This window comes from Plasmodium gallinaceum (assembly GCF_900005855.1).
Source record: "Plasmodium gallinaceum strain 8A genome assembly, contig: PGAL8A_v1_72, whole genome shotgun sequence".
NCBI classification, from domain to species: domain Eukaryota; phylum Apicomplexa; class Aconoidasida; order Haemosporida; family Plasmodiidae; genus Plasmodium; species Plasmodium gallinaceum.
In genome coordinates this window covers 53890-69217 of record NW_021628233.1, presented here as the reverse complement: position 1 = coordinate 69217, position 15328 = coordinate 53890, and the positions used below count along the sequence as shown (strand labels likewise).

The 15328-nt window shown below is 19.0% G+C and overlaps 1 protein-coding gene across 1 annotated transcript, besides 4 other annotated features; it reads right to left on the bottom strand.

Moving 5' to 3' along the window:
* Positions 1–29: 29 nt before the first annotated feature.
* Positions 30–916: a repeat region.
* Positions 917–1187: 271 nt separating this feature from the next.
* Positions 1188–1599: a repeat region.
* Positions 1600–5010: 3411 nt separating this feature from the next.
* Positions 5011–5633: a repeat region.
* Positions 5634–6324: 691 nt separating this feature from the next.
* Positions 6325–7671: a repeat region.
* A 3033-nt stretch (positions 7672–10704) lies between these two features.
* PGAL8A_00190200 (surface-associated interspersed protein (SURFIN)) lies at positions 10705–13857 on the bottom strand (the record flags this gene model as incomplete). The annotated part of the gene is made up of 3 exons (XM_028670584.1): positions 10705–12295; positions 12377–13648; positions 13751–13857. The coding sequence occupies 3 exons, from the start codon at positions 13855–13857 to the stop codon at positions 10705–10707; spliced, it is 2970 nt and encodes a 989-aa protein (XP_028527322.1).
* Between the last annotated feature and the right edge of the window lie 1471 nt (positions 13858–15328).

The window sequence follows — 15328 nt, the reverse complement described above, 5'->3', positions numbered from 1 at the left end:
GGTAGTAGTCGTTTGATGTTAAAGAATCTAATATCATATATGTTTTTACTCTGGATATTCCTTGCATTTTTGCCTTCATTTCGAATATCCTAAACCAACTAAAGTATAGTTCTAAAGATCAATCACTAAATTTTGGGAGTCCAGGTGGTACTTTAGCTTTTATCTTATCTCCATTGTTTCTAATTTCAAATATGTATGAATGATTAAATTCTATTATATTCCCAAAAGAATCTGGTTTAAGATTGTATAATTCTTTATCCATTTTGAAATGCTAATCCAATGTGGGTTCTGTTTGTGCTGTTTTCGGTTTTTTTGCCGTTGTCGCCAATTGATTTATTAACTCGGTATTCGGAGACTTTGCTAGAGTACTGAACAAACAAATTAATAAAGAGCATGCAGAGTTTTGTCTACGGTTTTGATGTATATGTATATATTTTTAAATGCTTTGAACTAGTAATTCTTAATTATGTGATTTACTTCGTTCAGCATTCTTTAATTTCAATAGGCATTTATTTACTTTAATAAAAATCTTTACTTTTATTAAAATTTTATATACTTATTGAATATTGATCATTAATTAAATGTATATTACTCGTTTCTTTGCCATGAGTTATGTTCAACAATTAATATATATTGCTGTTGAATTATCAAACATAAACAATTAGTGATAATACAAATTAATTATCTAAATATTAATTACGTGAAAATTTTATTGTTATATATATAAAATTTTCTCTTACAAATAAAAATTATAAATACTATGTAAATTAAATTCTTTTGTATATATAATATCTTTTTCTTACTGGTAATAAACCTTTTTCCAGTTGATTTTTTTACTAATCTTTCGACAATTTTCCTGAAATTTTTTTTCTTTTTTTCTTAAAAAAGAAAAAATATCTTTTTTTTTTTTTTATTTGCGTATGCATAAACAATACGCATTCTTCATATAGCTAGTCCCTTTTACTACCAAAAAGGTTAATAAAGCCTTTTATTAACCAAATATATGTTAGTCATGCAAACAATGGATAAAAAAAAAGAAAAAAATTAGTTATTTTTTTTGTTTTTTTTTTGTAAATTCTAAAACGAATAAAAGAAATATATTTTTTTTTTTTGGAAAATTGTTGTATTGTTGAAAAATTAAAAAAAGCATAGTTACTGACTAAAAAGTTTCCTGTAGTATATTTTTTTTAAATTTATATAAGAAAATTTTATATTAATTATAATAATGTTTTCATATTTCGTAGTATTTATATAATACAATTTTTATTCTATTGATTGCTTATGCTTGTTTATTTGAAGGCAGTGAATTTGAATTGTTAATGATTACTCATAACATTATAAATAAAATATATGTAATCAAAATAAATAATGATGATTTAAGTTTTTAATGAAAATATAGGACTTTTATTAAGGTAAATAAATTCCTATGCAAAAAAATAAATACTCAACTAATTAGACAACACAAATACAATTTACTGGTTTAGAGTATTAAAAAAAAATTTAAGTTCATTATATTAGTATAGATAAATCTGCATGCTCTTTATTAATCTGTTTGTTCAACATCCTAAAAAAAACATTGAATAAGCAGTTAGTAAATTACTAACATACATATATTATATATTTTAATTTATTTGTGTAAGAAAAAAGAAAGTATATATATAATTAAAATAAAGAACAATAAAAGCCAACGTATATATTGAAGAATATTCTACAACAAAAAAAATAATAATGATAAATATAATATTTTGTTTAAATATAAAAATATAAATATATAGATATAAATGTGACACAACTATGAAGGATTTTCATATTAATGGAATGCATGCATTCATTATACAAAGTATTACATAATACATATATCTCAAGATATATTTATTTTTATATAAAGCTACTAAAGCTTCTTTATATAATTTTTATAAATGAAAGGGTAATGATTACACATATATATATTTCGTTTTATTAAAGAATAAAGAAAAAATATTGATATATTTTTAAGATTCAGTAGCATAATGTAGATAGAAGTAAAAATATAATAATAAAAACTAGGGGAAATTTTTTATTATCTTAGTTGCATGTCTTATAAGTCGCATAACAAATAAATGAAAATAAAATTGATGAAAAGTAAAAATTTTCGTAAAAATAATATATTACAAATTATTTTTTATTATATTTGTAGATTTATAGATATAATACTATTGAAGATTATAAAGAAAAATAGAAAATTTATTTATTTTATATTACTATTATTAGAAAGGTTAAAAATTGCATAAATTTTATTGAATTAAAAAAAAAACAAAAGGAAAAAAATATATATCTAAAAAATTATTGCACCTATTTTTATTAAATCTATTTACATTTATTACATTTCACTTGATTTTTAACATAACTATCATAATTAAAATTTAAGTTAAAATTATTATATATGTAATATATATAATTTAATAAATATATAATAAATTTTTTTTTAAAGATAGTTCGTAAGAAATATTATCTATAATAGTTTTTACATTTGTTATAACTATTATTATTATAACTTAAAATTTGCTATATTTAAAAATATTTTTTTTCATAATTGCTATTGTTTCTTTTTAACATATTTATGTAGAAACTTTTAGCAAAATATGTACACATATTTTTGCTTTAATTATATATCATTGAGTTATAAAAATGATTACTTCAGTGTATTGTTTATTTTTATTGAGATTTATATATTATTATTACTTAAATTATAAAAATTATGATAATTTTTATATTTATTTAAATTCCTTTTTTTTTCAGATTTTTATTGTCATATATTTCAAATTGTATACCTGAAAAAGATAGTTTACACCTAGCTGTGAACTTATAATTTATAACACATTTCATTATTTCTAAAATTTAATTCTTCCAATAATATATTGTTATGCAAGAAATTGAACCATAATTAAAATAAATTCAAACTTATGTAAATTACATTTTTATTATTGTTTTCATTAAAACTACCATTATACCAATAAATGTAAATAAGATTATGATACTTTGTTTTTATTTTTTTCAATATTTATTGCTATATATCATAAATTTTTTATCAAAAATATTTTAATAGTTGTATGTTAAAATTGTTTATGTTAATAAAATTTTATCACTATAACGTATATCCATTATCTTAATTACATATTATTTATAAACATTCTGCATTAATATTAAATCAATTTATGTATCTTACGATATAAATAGTCATTATGCCACAGTTACTTTTAGAATTGATACAAATTAAATTACATAATTTATTAATATAAATAACATTAAACAATTATAATATTCGATAATCATGATATTCACCAATATAATATGTTTATCGTTACACTTATTTTTACTTTTATTATGATTTAAAAAAAAAAATTTTAATTTTTTTTTTAAATATTTTTTTTATATCTTTGATTCTTTAATTCATTCAGAAGTTATTTTCCATACAATTTATTATCTCTCATTTCGTAAAATTTTAATTATATCTTTTATTGACCAATGTTATACAAAAGTTTTTAAACAAATAATTAACAAATCAAAGTCCCAATATTTGAATTTTCTTAGGTTAATAAAGGATATCATTGAAATTTTTTAAATATTAGTAAAGTATAAATAAAATAAAAAGATAAATATAAATGTTTGACATTTTAAAAAATATTTCATATAAGTAGTTAAAAAAAAAAAATAATAGCTAAATATTTTTGTTCATTTAAAAAATTTTTAGAATGAATTTATTATTTTTTGAATAAAAAATTAGAATTTATTAAAAGGATTTTTAAATAACATTTATAGAAGGTTACTATAGTAATAAAATTATTTCACATACAATCAATGATCTATGTTTAATATTTATATTCTTAAATAAGTTATACTTAATTAACTTATTTAAATGTTTTTTAAATTAACTGATGTAATAGGAATAAATAATATATTAATCCTTATATTTTATTTAGAAGATAGGTCATCAAATATAAGCTATATATTTCATGTTATTTAATTATATAAAAATTACATATTATTGATAAAAAAATATTTTCACAACTATTAAATTTTGTAGAGCATAGTCTACTTACTATTGATTTGTTTGTTCAATATTTGGTTAATAAAATATATTATTAACATTTTTGTAATAACATATAGTAGCTTTATGAAAGTGTATAAAACAAGTAATAAATATTCTAAAGTTTAAAAAAATAAAGATTTTTACATAAAATCAATAGCAAAGATTCATATTTTTAATAAAAATAAAGTGATTTTTATTAAAGTAAATAAATTCTCCTAAAATCAATAAATTATAAAAATTGTAAGTTACATAGTTTATTAGTTTGTATTATCAATGTAATTTTTACAACAATTAGTAGAAGCCATACATTCTCTTTATTAATTTTGTTTTTCAATATTCTAGTAAAATCTTTAAGGATCATGTTAATAAATCATAATACTGCAAAATTCCTTAAGCAAGTAAATATTAGATTACCCTCTTTAGGATAATTGATAATAGATCTATAGAGAAAATAAAATCAGCCATACATATTCACAAGTTCAAAAATAAAATAAAGCTATTTTTAATTTTTTTTTTATGTTAAATTTTGTTTTTAAATTTTTTTTTATATTTTTTTTGTTTGTTGTAGATTAATAGAAAAATATATTGTTAGTAAAATATTTTTGTTTTTTAAAATATATTTTTATTGTGAAATATATTTTGATTTTATTATGTAAATTAGTTAACTCTAATGAATTAATTTTGAGTAAATTAAATAGAATTTCAATGTTCTAAAAAGAAAACAAAAGGATTTATTTTTACTTTTTTTATTAAATTATTGTATAGTATATTTTAAGATATTGTAAGCAAATTGAATTCAAACTTTGTTTAAAATAAATAAACATTTGTACTCAAATATATCTCTATATTAAATGTAATCTGTAAGAGAAACATTATATGCTCTTTATTAATTAGTATTTCCAATACATTAGTAAAGTCATTGAAGAGGCAAATAATAAATCATATATATAATCATACTTTCTTATAATGAATAGGGAAGTTATTTCTCTCTACCAAATTTTTAGGAATATTATTTTTATCTCCTCACTAAAATCATCTATTTTCTGTCAAGAAGGAATACATAAATGTTTTCATATTCTTTTAACAGTCTATCATCATATAATATGTAATTAAGAAGATCATTTTAATCATCTATTGACCTAGAAATCCAATAATCTAAATTATTTTAAACTCCTCCAATGTGTTCAAATACTGAACAAAATTCGAATAGCCTAACTTCCATCTTTACAATTTCCTAGTAATGGCAGAATCAACCTTTATTATACCATTACAATTTGCTTTTATAAATACTTTAGATCCTTTAATATAATAATCAAATGTTTCACAAGATATAATTATTAAGAATAGTTCTATTTATATTGTTCTCCATTTCCATTTAGCATCATTTAATTTTTTTGAAGTATAATGAATAAAGTTTGTGCAACCATTATCATTATCTATTTCAGTTAATGCGATTCCAAAACATTATAAGAGAATTCAGTAAAACAGTATTCGGTTTTTTGGATCAAGGATATAATAAATTATTTAGACCATTTTTTTTTTATTTATTAAAAAATCTGAGAATTATTAGTAATGAAACTAATTTAGAAATACACTAATAAAAATTTTTAATATATTTTATATAATAATTAGTATCTCCCAATAGTGTAAAAATAGCATTATCAATATATCTTAAATGATATTTGAATAAATAAAATAAGTAAAAACATTTGCATTTGTTCTTATTAAAATACGAATTAAATGCGCACGATAAAAAAAAATAAATATACAAAATATGTACAAAAAAAAGAAAAAAAGATGATAGCTTTAATGACAAATACATTAAAAAAAATGTAGATATGTTTTGTTAAATTTGTTTTTTTATTATAATTCTCACTAAAAAAAAAATTAATTTTTTTTTTTTTGGTAATGATTTTTCTCATTGTTCTTTTATTAAAAAAAAATATATCTCAAGCAATAAATATTTTCTTTTGGGAACGATAATGTAGAGTATTTTTTTTATGAGAGATTAAAAGCGTAAGGCAAAATGTGACATACATGAGATATTGTGTAAATTAACAACAAAAATATTTAAATGATATAATTAATATTTTATATTAATTAATAAAATTAAATAATTTGCTTAATGTTTTAATTTAATAAAAATAAAATAAGTATAATTTTTTATATATATTCTCTATTAATTTATTCCATACTATCACGATCATTGAACAGGTGTTTTATTAACTGGGTGTTCTGGGACTTTACTATAGTACTGATTTATTAACTGGGTGTTCGGAGACTTTGCTAGAGTACTAAACAAACCAATTAATAAAGAGCATGTAGAGATGACTCTACGATTTTCTTATACTTACGTATATTCTTATATGCTTTGAACGAATGATCTTTAATCATAAACTACTTCGTTCGGCATTCTTTTGCTTCAATAAGTATTTATTTACTTTAATAAATAAATCCTTATTTTATTAAAAATTTAAACACTTATTTAACATTAACTATTAATTGATTATAATTATTAGTTTATTTATTACGAGTTACAATCAGCAATCATTTTGTATTGCTGTCGAATTAACAAAACACAAATACTTATTAAAAATGCAAATAAATTATATGCATATTAATTACATTAATTCAAAATATGAATATTATGCAAATTAAACACTTTACAAAAATATCATTATCTTCTTAAAAAAAAAATCTCTCTCTCTGATTTTTTTCTCTCTCTTCAAAAAAAAATAAATTAAATCTTTTTTTTTTTATTTTTTTTTTTTATCTTTATCTTTTTCGAAAGAAACATTTCTCAAAAAAAAAAATCCAATAATTTTTTTTTTTTTTTTTTTTTTTTTTTTTTAGTTAGCACAACTAACTATGTATTCTCCACATAGCTAGTCCTTTTATAGCCAAAAAGGTTAATGAAGCTTTTTATTAACCAAGTACTGAACAAACCAATTAATAAAGAGCATGTAGAGGTGTCTCTACGATTTTTGTATATTTATATATATTTTTATTTGCTTTGAACGAGTGATCCTTAATTATAATCTACTTCGTTCAGCATTCTTTTATTTCAATAGGCATTTATTTACTTTAATAAAAATCCTTATTTTTATTAAAAATTTAAATACTTATTGAACATAAATTATTAATTAATTATAATTACTAGTTTATTTGTTATGAGTTACATTCAGCAATTAATATATATTGCTGTTGAATTAACAAACATAAACAATTAGTAAAAATGCAAATTAATTATATGAACATTAATTACGTTAAAATTTTATTGTCATATGTATAAAATTTTCTCTCACAAATTAAAAATATATATATTATGCAAATTAAACTCTTTTATATAAACATTTTTATCTGTTTAAAATCTCATTCTTATTGGTACTAAATCTTACTCTCGATTTTTATTTTACCAATATTTTTTTTCTTCTCAATTCAATCATTTTAAAAAAAATAAATATATTTTTTTTCTTACGTATCTCTCTTTTTTTTTTTTTTTTTTTTTTTTTTTCATTTCCGTGTGCACAACCAACTACGTATTCTTCATATAGCTAGTTCTTTTTATTACCAAAAAGGTTAATGAAGCCTTTTATTAACCACGGAATAAGAAAAGTTTAAATATATACCTGAATTAGAACTTAAAAACTATTATAATATTTATAACAGAGATTTTACAACATCATATAAATTACATGATAATGTAGATAATATGGTAAATAAAAAGATACAAAAAGGGATCGGAACTGTAAGATAACTTAGAGAAGATAAAATAAAATAATATCATTATTTTTTCCAAAATAGTGGAGTATAGTCTATAAATGTTATTAATGACCTCTTTTGTATAATATTTCAGTGAATAAATCGAATTAAAACATTTTATTTAGTGCACGCTATGTCACACGAACAATTTTAAATCATAAACTTATACATTAAAATAATTGTTCAAAAAGTATGTGCACTAAAAAAAAAATATATACACATGCACTGAAAGTTAATATACTGAAAAAAAGAAAATAACATTTTTGTTTTTTGCTTGTTTATATGCGATTAAAAAAAAAATATCATATAAATATTTTTTTTTTGACATATTATTCGGACCTAAAAAAAAAATTTTATGAGATTTTTTTGTTAAAAAAATAAAAAAAAATTTTTTTTTTTTGTTATGTTTTATGGACTCCTATAGAGTGTATATTTTTTTTATTTAAAGTTAAAATGTGATATTAGAGAAATTATATTTTGATGTGTCACGTAGATTAACTTTAAAAAAAATTAATTAACTAAAAAATAGTATTTGATGTTGATTAGCAAATATAAAGATTTTTAGATTAAAATATTAATTAAATTGAAATCAAATTAAATAGAGCTTACCTGCTCTTTATTAATTTGTTTACGTGATACTAGTAAAGTTATTGAATAAGATATTAATAAATCACTAGGCGTGCGATAGATAAGTAAAAAAAAAATTTTTTAATTTTATTTCTTTTTATATGATAATAGTGTTCAGTTAAAAGGGGAATTTAAATATTTTTTTTTTAATTTTTTTCTTGGGAAAAGAATAATTGGGAAAATATTCCTTTTCAGAGTAAATTTTGACATTTTTAAAAAAATTTTATGTTTTTAAAAGTAAAATTTTAGTTGCTAATAGTTATTATGATGTTAGTTTGTTTTTTAATATTTAATTAATTTTATTAATTTCAAAGTATTAGATTTAAATTTATAAGCATTATTCGTGAAATTATAATTAAAAGAGTTTGTATTTAAAAATCGATAGCTAATATAAATTTATGTTTTTAATAAAAAACAAAGTGATTTTTATTAAAATAAATAAAATATTTTAAAAATCAAGAAATTTTCATTGGAGTAAACTATAAAAATTAAATTCTCTTGCTTATTACAATAATATAATATTATAGCCAATTATACGAGTAGAAGTAACTCTACATCTCCTTAACTTCTTTGTTCGATATTTTAGAAAAATTTTTGAGCGTACAGCTAATTAATAAGAGAGAATTTTTTTATAGATTAATATTACATATATATATGGAGATAACACATAAAATTTTAATTATTTTTGTTATTTGAAGACTATATGAGTAATTAAGGATAAAAAGAGATAAATATATCATTTAGATGAATCCCTTTTTTGATGAAACACAAAAAAAATATATATTATAAAATGTTTATAGGTAATGGAAATTTAGTTTTAATGAAGCTAAGTAATAGTTCTTAAACCACATAAACATTTTCATAAATTATTAATATACAAACATTAAAATATTGATTTAATATAAAATTAATTGAAGTATTTAATTTTAATGTAAAATAAAATGCTTAATTTGAGTAATATATCCTAATTCTATAAAATTATATATTTAATTATAGTAAATAATTTATTAATATGTAAAATAAATAGTGATTATTACACATATTCTCTATTTAACTATTCAATATATTACAAATATATTTAAGAAGGTAATTAGTAAATCTGGCACTTTAGTTAAAAGTATAAATTAAAAACAAGAGTTGAATATTAACAAAAAATTATGTGTAAGCACTATATATTTATATAAATGCAAAATTTTTCATATATTATGTTCACTGATTTAAATAAAATAGTATATATTATAAATATCTAAATAATGAATTAAAATTAGAATAAAAGAAGTATAATGTCAAATTAATGTAGAATATTTTAATTTTTTTATAACCTTAATTATGATATCACTTTTTCTTAAGTATATAAATTTAAGTATCATGCATATATATACTTAATTATTCATATATATCCAACAAATATGAATTTATTACAATAAAAAAATATATAAATTAATTTTTATTTATTTCATTAATGTAAAAAAGATATAATTAAAAAAAACTAAAATAAAATAAAGAATTTTATGAAATTTTTTTTTAACGTTAAAAATTTACTAATAAAAAAAAAAGAAGAAATATTTTGTAAATTATGTAAATAATAACAGGAATTCTTCACAAAAACCTTAAAAAATATTTGAATTAATAACAAAAAATTTATAACAAAAATAAAATACTTTTTATTCTAAAAAGGCCATATAATTCACTTATAGGTTAATATTTATACCACTTCTGTTATATGTGTATATATTGGATTATAATTTAATATATTATTCTTTTTGTATATTCGAACAGAAATTAAGCTAAAGTTAATTACTACTATTAAACTTGTCATTTTTAATTCAGTAGTTTTATACAGATATGTAACTTAATTCATGTGAATCAGTAATATCATTACTTATATTTTTTAAATGCTTTATCATGGGTATTCAATGTATTTATTTATAATAATCTTTTGCTTAAAAAAAATTCCATTATTTATACTAAAAAAAACCTGTATCCATATAAAAGAAATTAATTTTTATTTCTCATGATCTTTTAGAATACTGGAAATTCCAAAAAAATTACCATAGGAAAAATTCCTTCTTACTCTGATAAGAAAAATAATATAAATTTTTTTCTTTTCAGTTATACAATAATATATTAAGTTAAACTATTAAAATTTTCTCCTAAATATCCTGCATAAATGGTTAACTTTTTATTTTATATTATTTTGCCATTTCAATTATGTAGAAACATTAATATCTTTATATATTATTGTATTATTTCAATTTTTCTATGCTAAATTTATTCATTAGTTCAGTAGCTTGAATTAGGTAGTATAAAATTTGTTGACTGCTATTGATTTCTTCAGTTTCATCATCGTCACTGATACTTTTTTTTTTAATAATTTCTCTGAGTTTTTCAAGAATATGTAAAAGTTCATTAGTTTTATTTTTAGCAAATTTTATTAAATTTGGAAAATAAAATATGTTTTTTTTTAAAGAATTAAATAAAGTGATATACTGTATATTTAATTCAATTATTCTCAAAATATTTTTAAAATTTTCCATTTTTGAAAGCTTATAATTCATATAGTCACGTTCTGACATATTTTTTTTTGTATAATACTTAAATATTGGTGAATTAAGTATTTTGGCGATATTATTCAATAGATTATGCATATATGTAAAAGAAAACATTTTCATAAGATTATTATGTAAATTTTTTACCTTTGCTTTCTCTTTACTTATCAATAGTGAACCTAAATGTGTATTATTTAAATTAAGTTCATCACCATTTATGTGAAAAATTTCAGAGGTTCTTTGCTTAAAATCTGATATACGATTTCTTTCTTTTGACAAAATTTCATTAAAAACTTTTATATCACCACATACATAATGATTATCTATAATATTTTTTGCACAATTTGTATTCAATGTATTTGTTTCAGAAAGAAAATGAAAAATAGTTTGTACTTTTATCTTATGATCTCTATCTGATAAATTCAAACTTTTCACAATTTCAAAACATTTATCTGCTATACGATAAAATGAATTTAAATTTAATCTAAGAGAACGTATATGTTCTCTAATAATTTTCACTTTAGATTTATCCAAAAAAAAGTAACTACATTGATGTGATTTTTCTATACAACTTATTAAATCATTAGTTCCTTTTAAAATTTTCTTAAACAAATATTTATTTTTTGATGATGGATTTAAAAAATTAGTAGAAAGTAATTTAGTGTACATCATGTTATCTACAAAATTTAATATTAATTTGCTTCCTTTGTTAAAAGAATTAAGTTCCCTCAGGAAGATTCGTAAATATAATATAAGATTGAGTAATTCTTCTGTTACTTTTTTATTAGTCAATTTTACAACAAGTGTATCTAGTTCACGGTTAATATTTATTTTTTCTGTATTTTCTTCTTTATTTTTAAATATATTATCGTACTGCAGCTTCAAGTTATCCAAATAATCTTGATTAATATCTTTTAATTCTCCTTCTATAAAAATTTTGAACGGATTGCTATTAAGGTTGATTTTTTCCACAATCATATTATATTTCATTTTTAAGTCATTGTATATAGTTTGCATATCAGGAATGATATTCGTTTCAAATTCTTCAAGACTAACTGTAAAAACATTTTTTAAAATAAATAAACAAAATCTTCTAATGTAATAGCCATTATCATTTTTTACATTAGCCATAACATGACTTGAAGTACTCATTTTAGTGCAATCAGAATTATCTTCTGAACTATTTGTATCATTGAGTTTTTTCTTCTTTTTTCGCCTTATTACTTCTTTTTTTTTTTCATGTGATAATTTATTTTTCTCTTCATAATAATTCAAGTTTGAACTACAACTAAATATAAAAAATATTATGCATATATATAATTTTTATTTTTAATAAAATAATTTGTGTGGAAAAATAAAAAATATATACCTTACTATGTGTGAACCACTAGATACCTCCTGTAAACTACTATTGGATTTTTCCGGGATAGTAGGTGGGTATTGTATGTAATAAGGTATATTCTGCAAATTGATATATGTATATTGTAAATTAGGTGTAAAATATTGTAAGTTAAAATTTATATTTGGAAAACCACAATCCCTATCTTTAGAAATAGGAAACGTGTTTTCTAAATTTATGTTATTAGGTTCTGAGTTATGTATTATTCTTGAAATATTAGAATTTTTATTTTTCGAATTAGAAGAAGCATTCTCATAATTAGAAATATTATTTTTTATATTAGATGTTACACCTGATAAATTATTTGTGCTATATTGTGAATTATTTTCCATATCTTGTAAATCAAAATTCATATTTGTAGAATCAAATATTGTATCCGGAAGAATTGAAAGCACATCATCTAAATTAATTTCATTCAATTCTGAATCACATTCTGTATTGTGCAAAACAGAACTCATATATTTAGTATCAGAAGAAGATTTTTCTAAATAAGAAGTATTAGTTTCTAAACAATATGATGCATCTGATAAATTAGCTGTATTGTAATCTGAATTATTTTCTATATTTTGAGAGTTAAATGCACTATTTTCAAAAGAAGGAACCATATTTTGGAAATGAGTAGTTCCATATTCTGGATAAGTTTCTACATAATGTGAAATAGAATTTGTATTTTCCAAATCAGAAGAATTATTTTTTAAATAAGGAATAGAATTCTGTGAATTAGGAGTATTGACTGTTAAATTATTTGTGTTGTATTGTGAATTATTTTCCACATCTTGTAAATCAAAATTCATATCTTGTATATCAAAATTCATATCTTGTAAATCAAAATTCATATCTTGTAAATCAAAATTCATATCTTGTAAATCAAAATTCATATCTGTAGAATCAAAATTCATATCTTGTAAATCAAAATTCATATCTGTAGAATCAAATATTTTATCTGGAAAAATTGAAAGCAAATCATCTAAATTAATTGTATCAAATTCTGAATGACATTCTGTATTGTGTAGAACAGAACTCATATATTTAGGGTCTGAAGAAGATTTTTCTAAATCAGAAGTATTAGTTTCTAAACAATATGATGCATCTGATAAATTAGCTGTATTGCAATCTGAATTATGTGACGTGGAATTTGAAGGATTGGAAGGACTATTTAAATGAAGTAACAAATTAATATTTGCATTTTCTTTTATTTCATCTTTTGAAATAGATAATTTATCTTCATTGTCAGTAGTATATCTGAAAATAATAATGAATATATGTATATATATATATTTATAAATATAATGTTTAGTTGAAATATGTTTTTTTTAAATTGAATAGTAAAGAAAATATATATACATTTTTAGATGGAAATTCTCTTCATCATTTTCAAGTTCTTGTGAAGTATATATTCTTTTTATAACAACATATTGAAAAAATAATAAGAGAAAGTTAATATGTAGCATTCTCTTCATATTTATAAAGACTATGCACACAAATTAAATAAGAAAAACTCAAAAAAATGTTTGTCTTCATTCATATATATAGTAAGCTTATTTTCTTCTATATTGACGTTCAATATTATTAAGATAATTTTAGTGAAACTTTTTATTATCAGGCATGTTATAACACTAAGAAAGGACAATATCTCCAAATATTTTCTTTTAAAACATTACTTCTTTTTTTTTTTTTTTACATAAATTATTAATTATTTAAATTATAAAAAATTGTGCTTTCTTTGAAAAACTCACAAGCATAGTTATCTAATTATTATTTTTCTTCATTATTTTAATTTTCATATTAATATAAAAAATTAACCATTTTGTTAATAAGAAAAATTACATAAATCACTTTTATAATATTTATGGATATAAAACATAATATACATAATTGTTATTATAACATGAGTAAAATAGGATAATCTTTATTACTCAATATTTTAATAATCTTTTTCATTATTTTAATATTCAACGATTTTTATTTAAATATACTGCTCTTCATAAATCTAACTCTAGAAATTTTTCAAAATTATCAATTTTAAGTTCTTATTTTTCAATTTAATATTTATTAAATATCTATTTTATATGATTTACCTGTTAATTTATGCTATAACATATAAATTCTATATAATTTAAAAAATATAAAATTTATAAATTTTCAATTAAAAAATTCATTAATATTTACCCCAAAATGTACGCATGTGATATGACCTGATATTGAAATTGCTTCAATTCGGAAGTTAAATTTAAAATTCGTTATTTTAATACATGCAATAACTATTTAAAAAAAAAGCTATTTTTTTTATTTAAATAATATTACTTAAAGATATTAAAATAAAATTTTTTCTTCTTAATTTTTTAAAATTTTTTTAAAACAGTAAAAAAATTTCATATGATTATAATATAAATGAAATTAACATATAATTTATTTAAAATTAGGATAATGAAAAATTAAAGTATAAGATATAAAATCGAACTAACGAAATGAGCAAAAAAAAAAAAAAAAAATGAATGAAATCAATAAAAAAAATTAAAAATTGAAAATAATACCATAAACATAAAATATTTCAATTTGCAACATTCTTCGTTTTTTATAAAATTGATCTTTAATTCTTCGAATATATTTAAATATAAAATACTAAAATTTTACACAAAAAAAAATTTTTAATATTTGAAAATAAGAAAATAAAATAAATAGAATTATATAAATTTATTTTAGATGAAAAAATGTGCTTAAAGTAATTTATGAATAAATGAAGAAAATTATTAAAAATTAATATGTATGCTATATAATGTTTTGAATACCTTAAATTGTATATTATCATGTTCATTATTAACATTATAATATAAATAAAAATACATTTACACGAAATTAATTAAGGAGAACCAGTAAAAATACAAATTAATTTACGTTTCCCTTTTTATAAGAATATTTTAC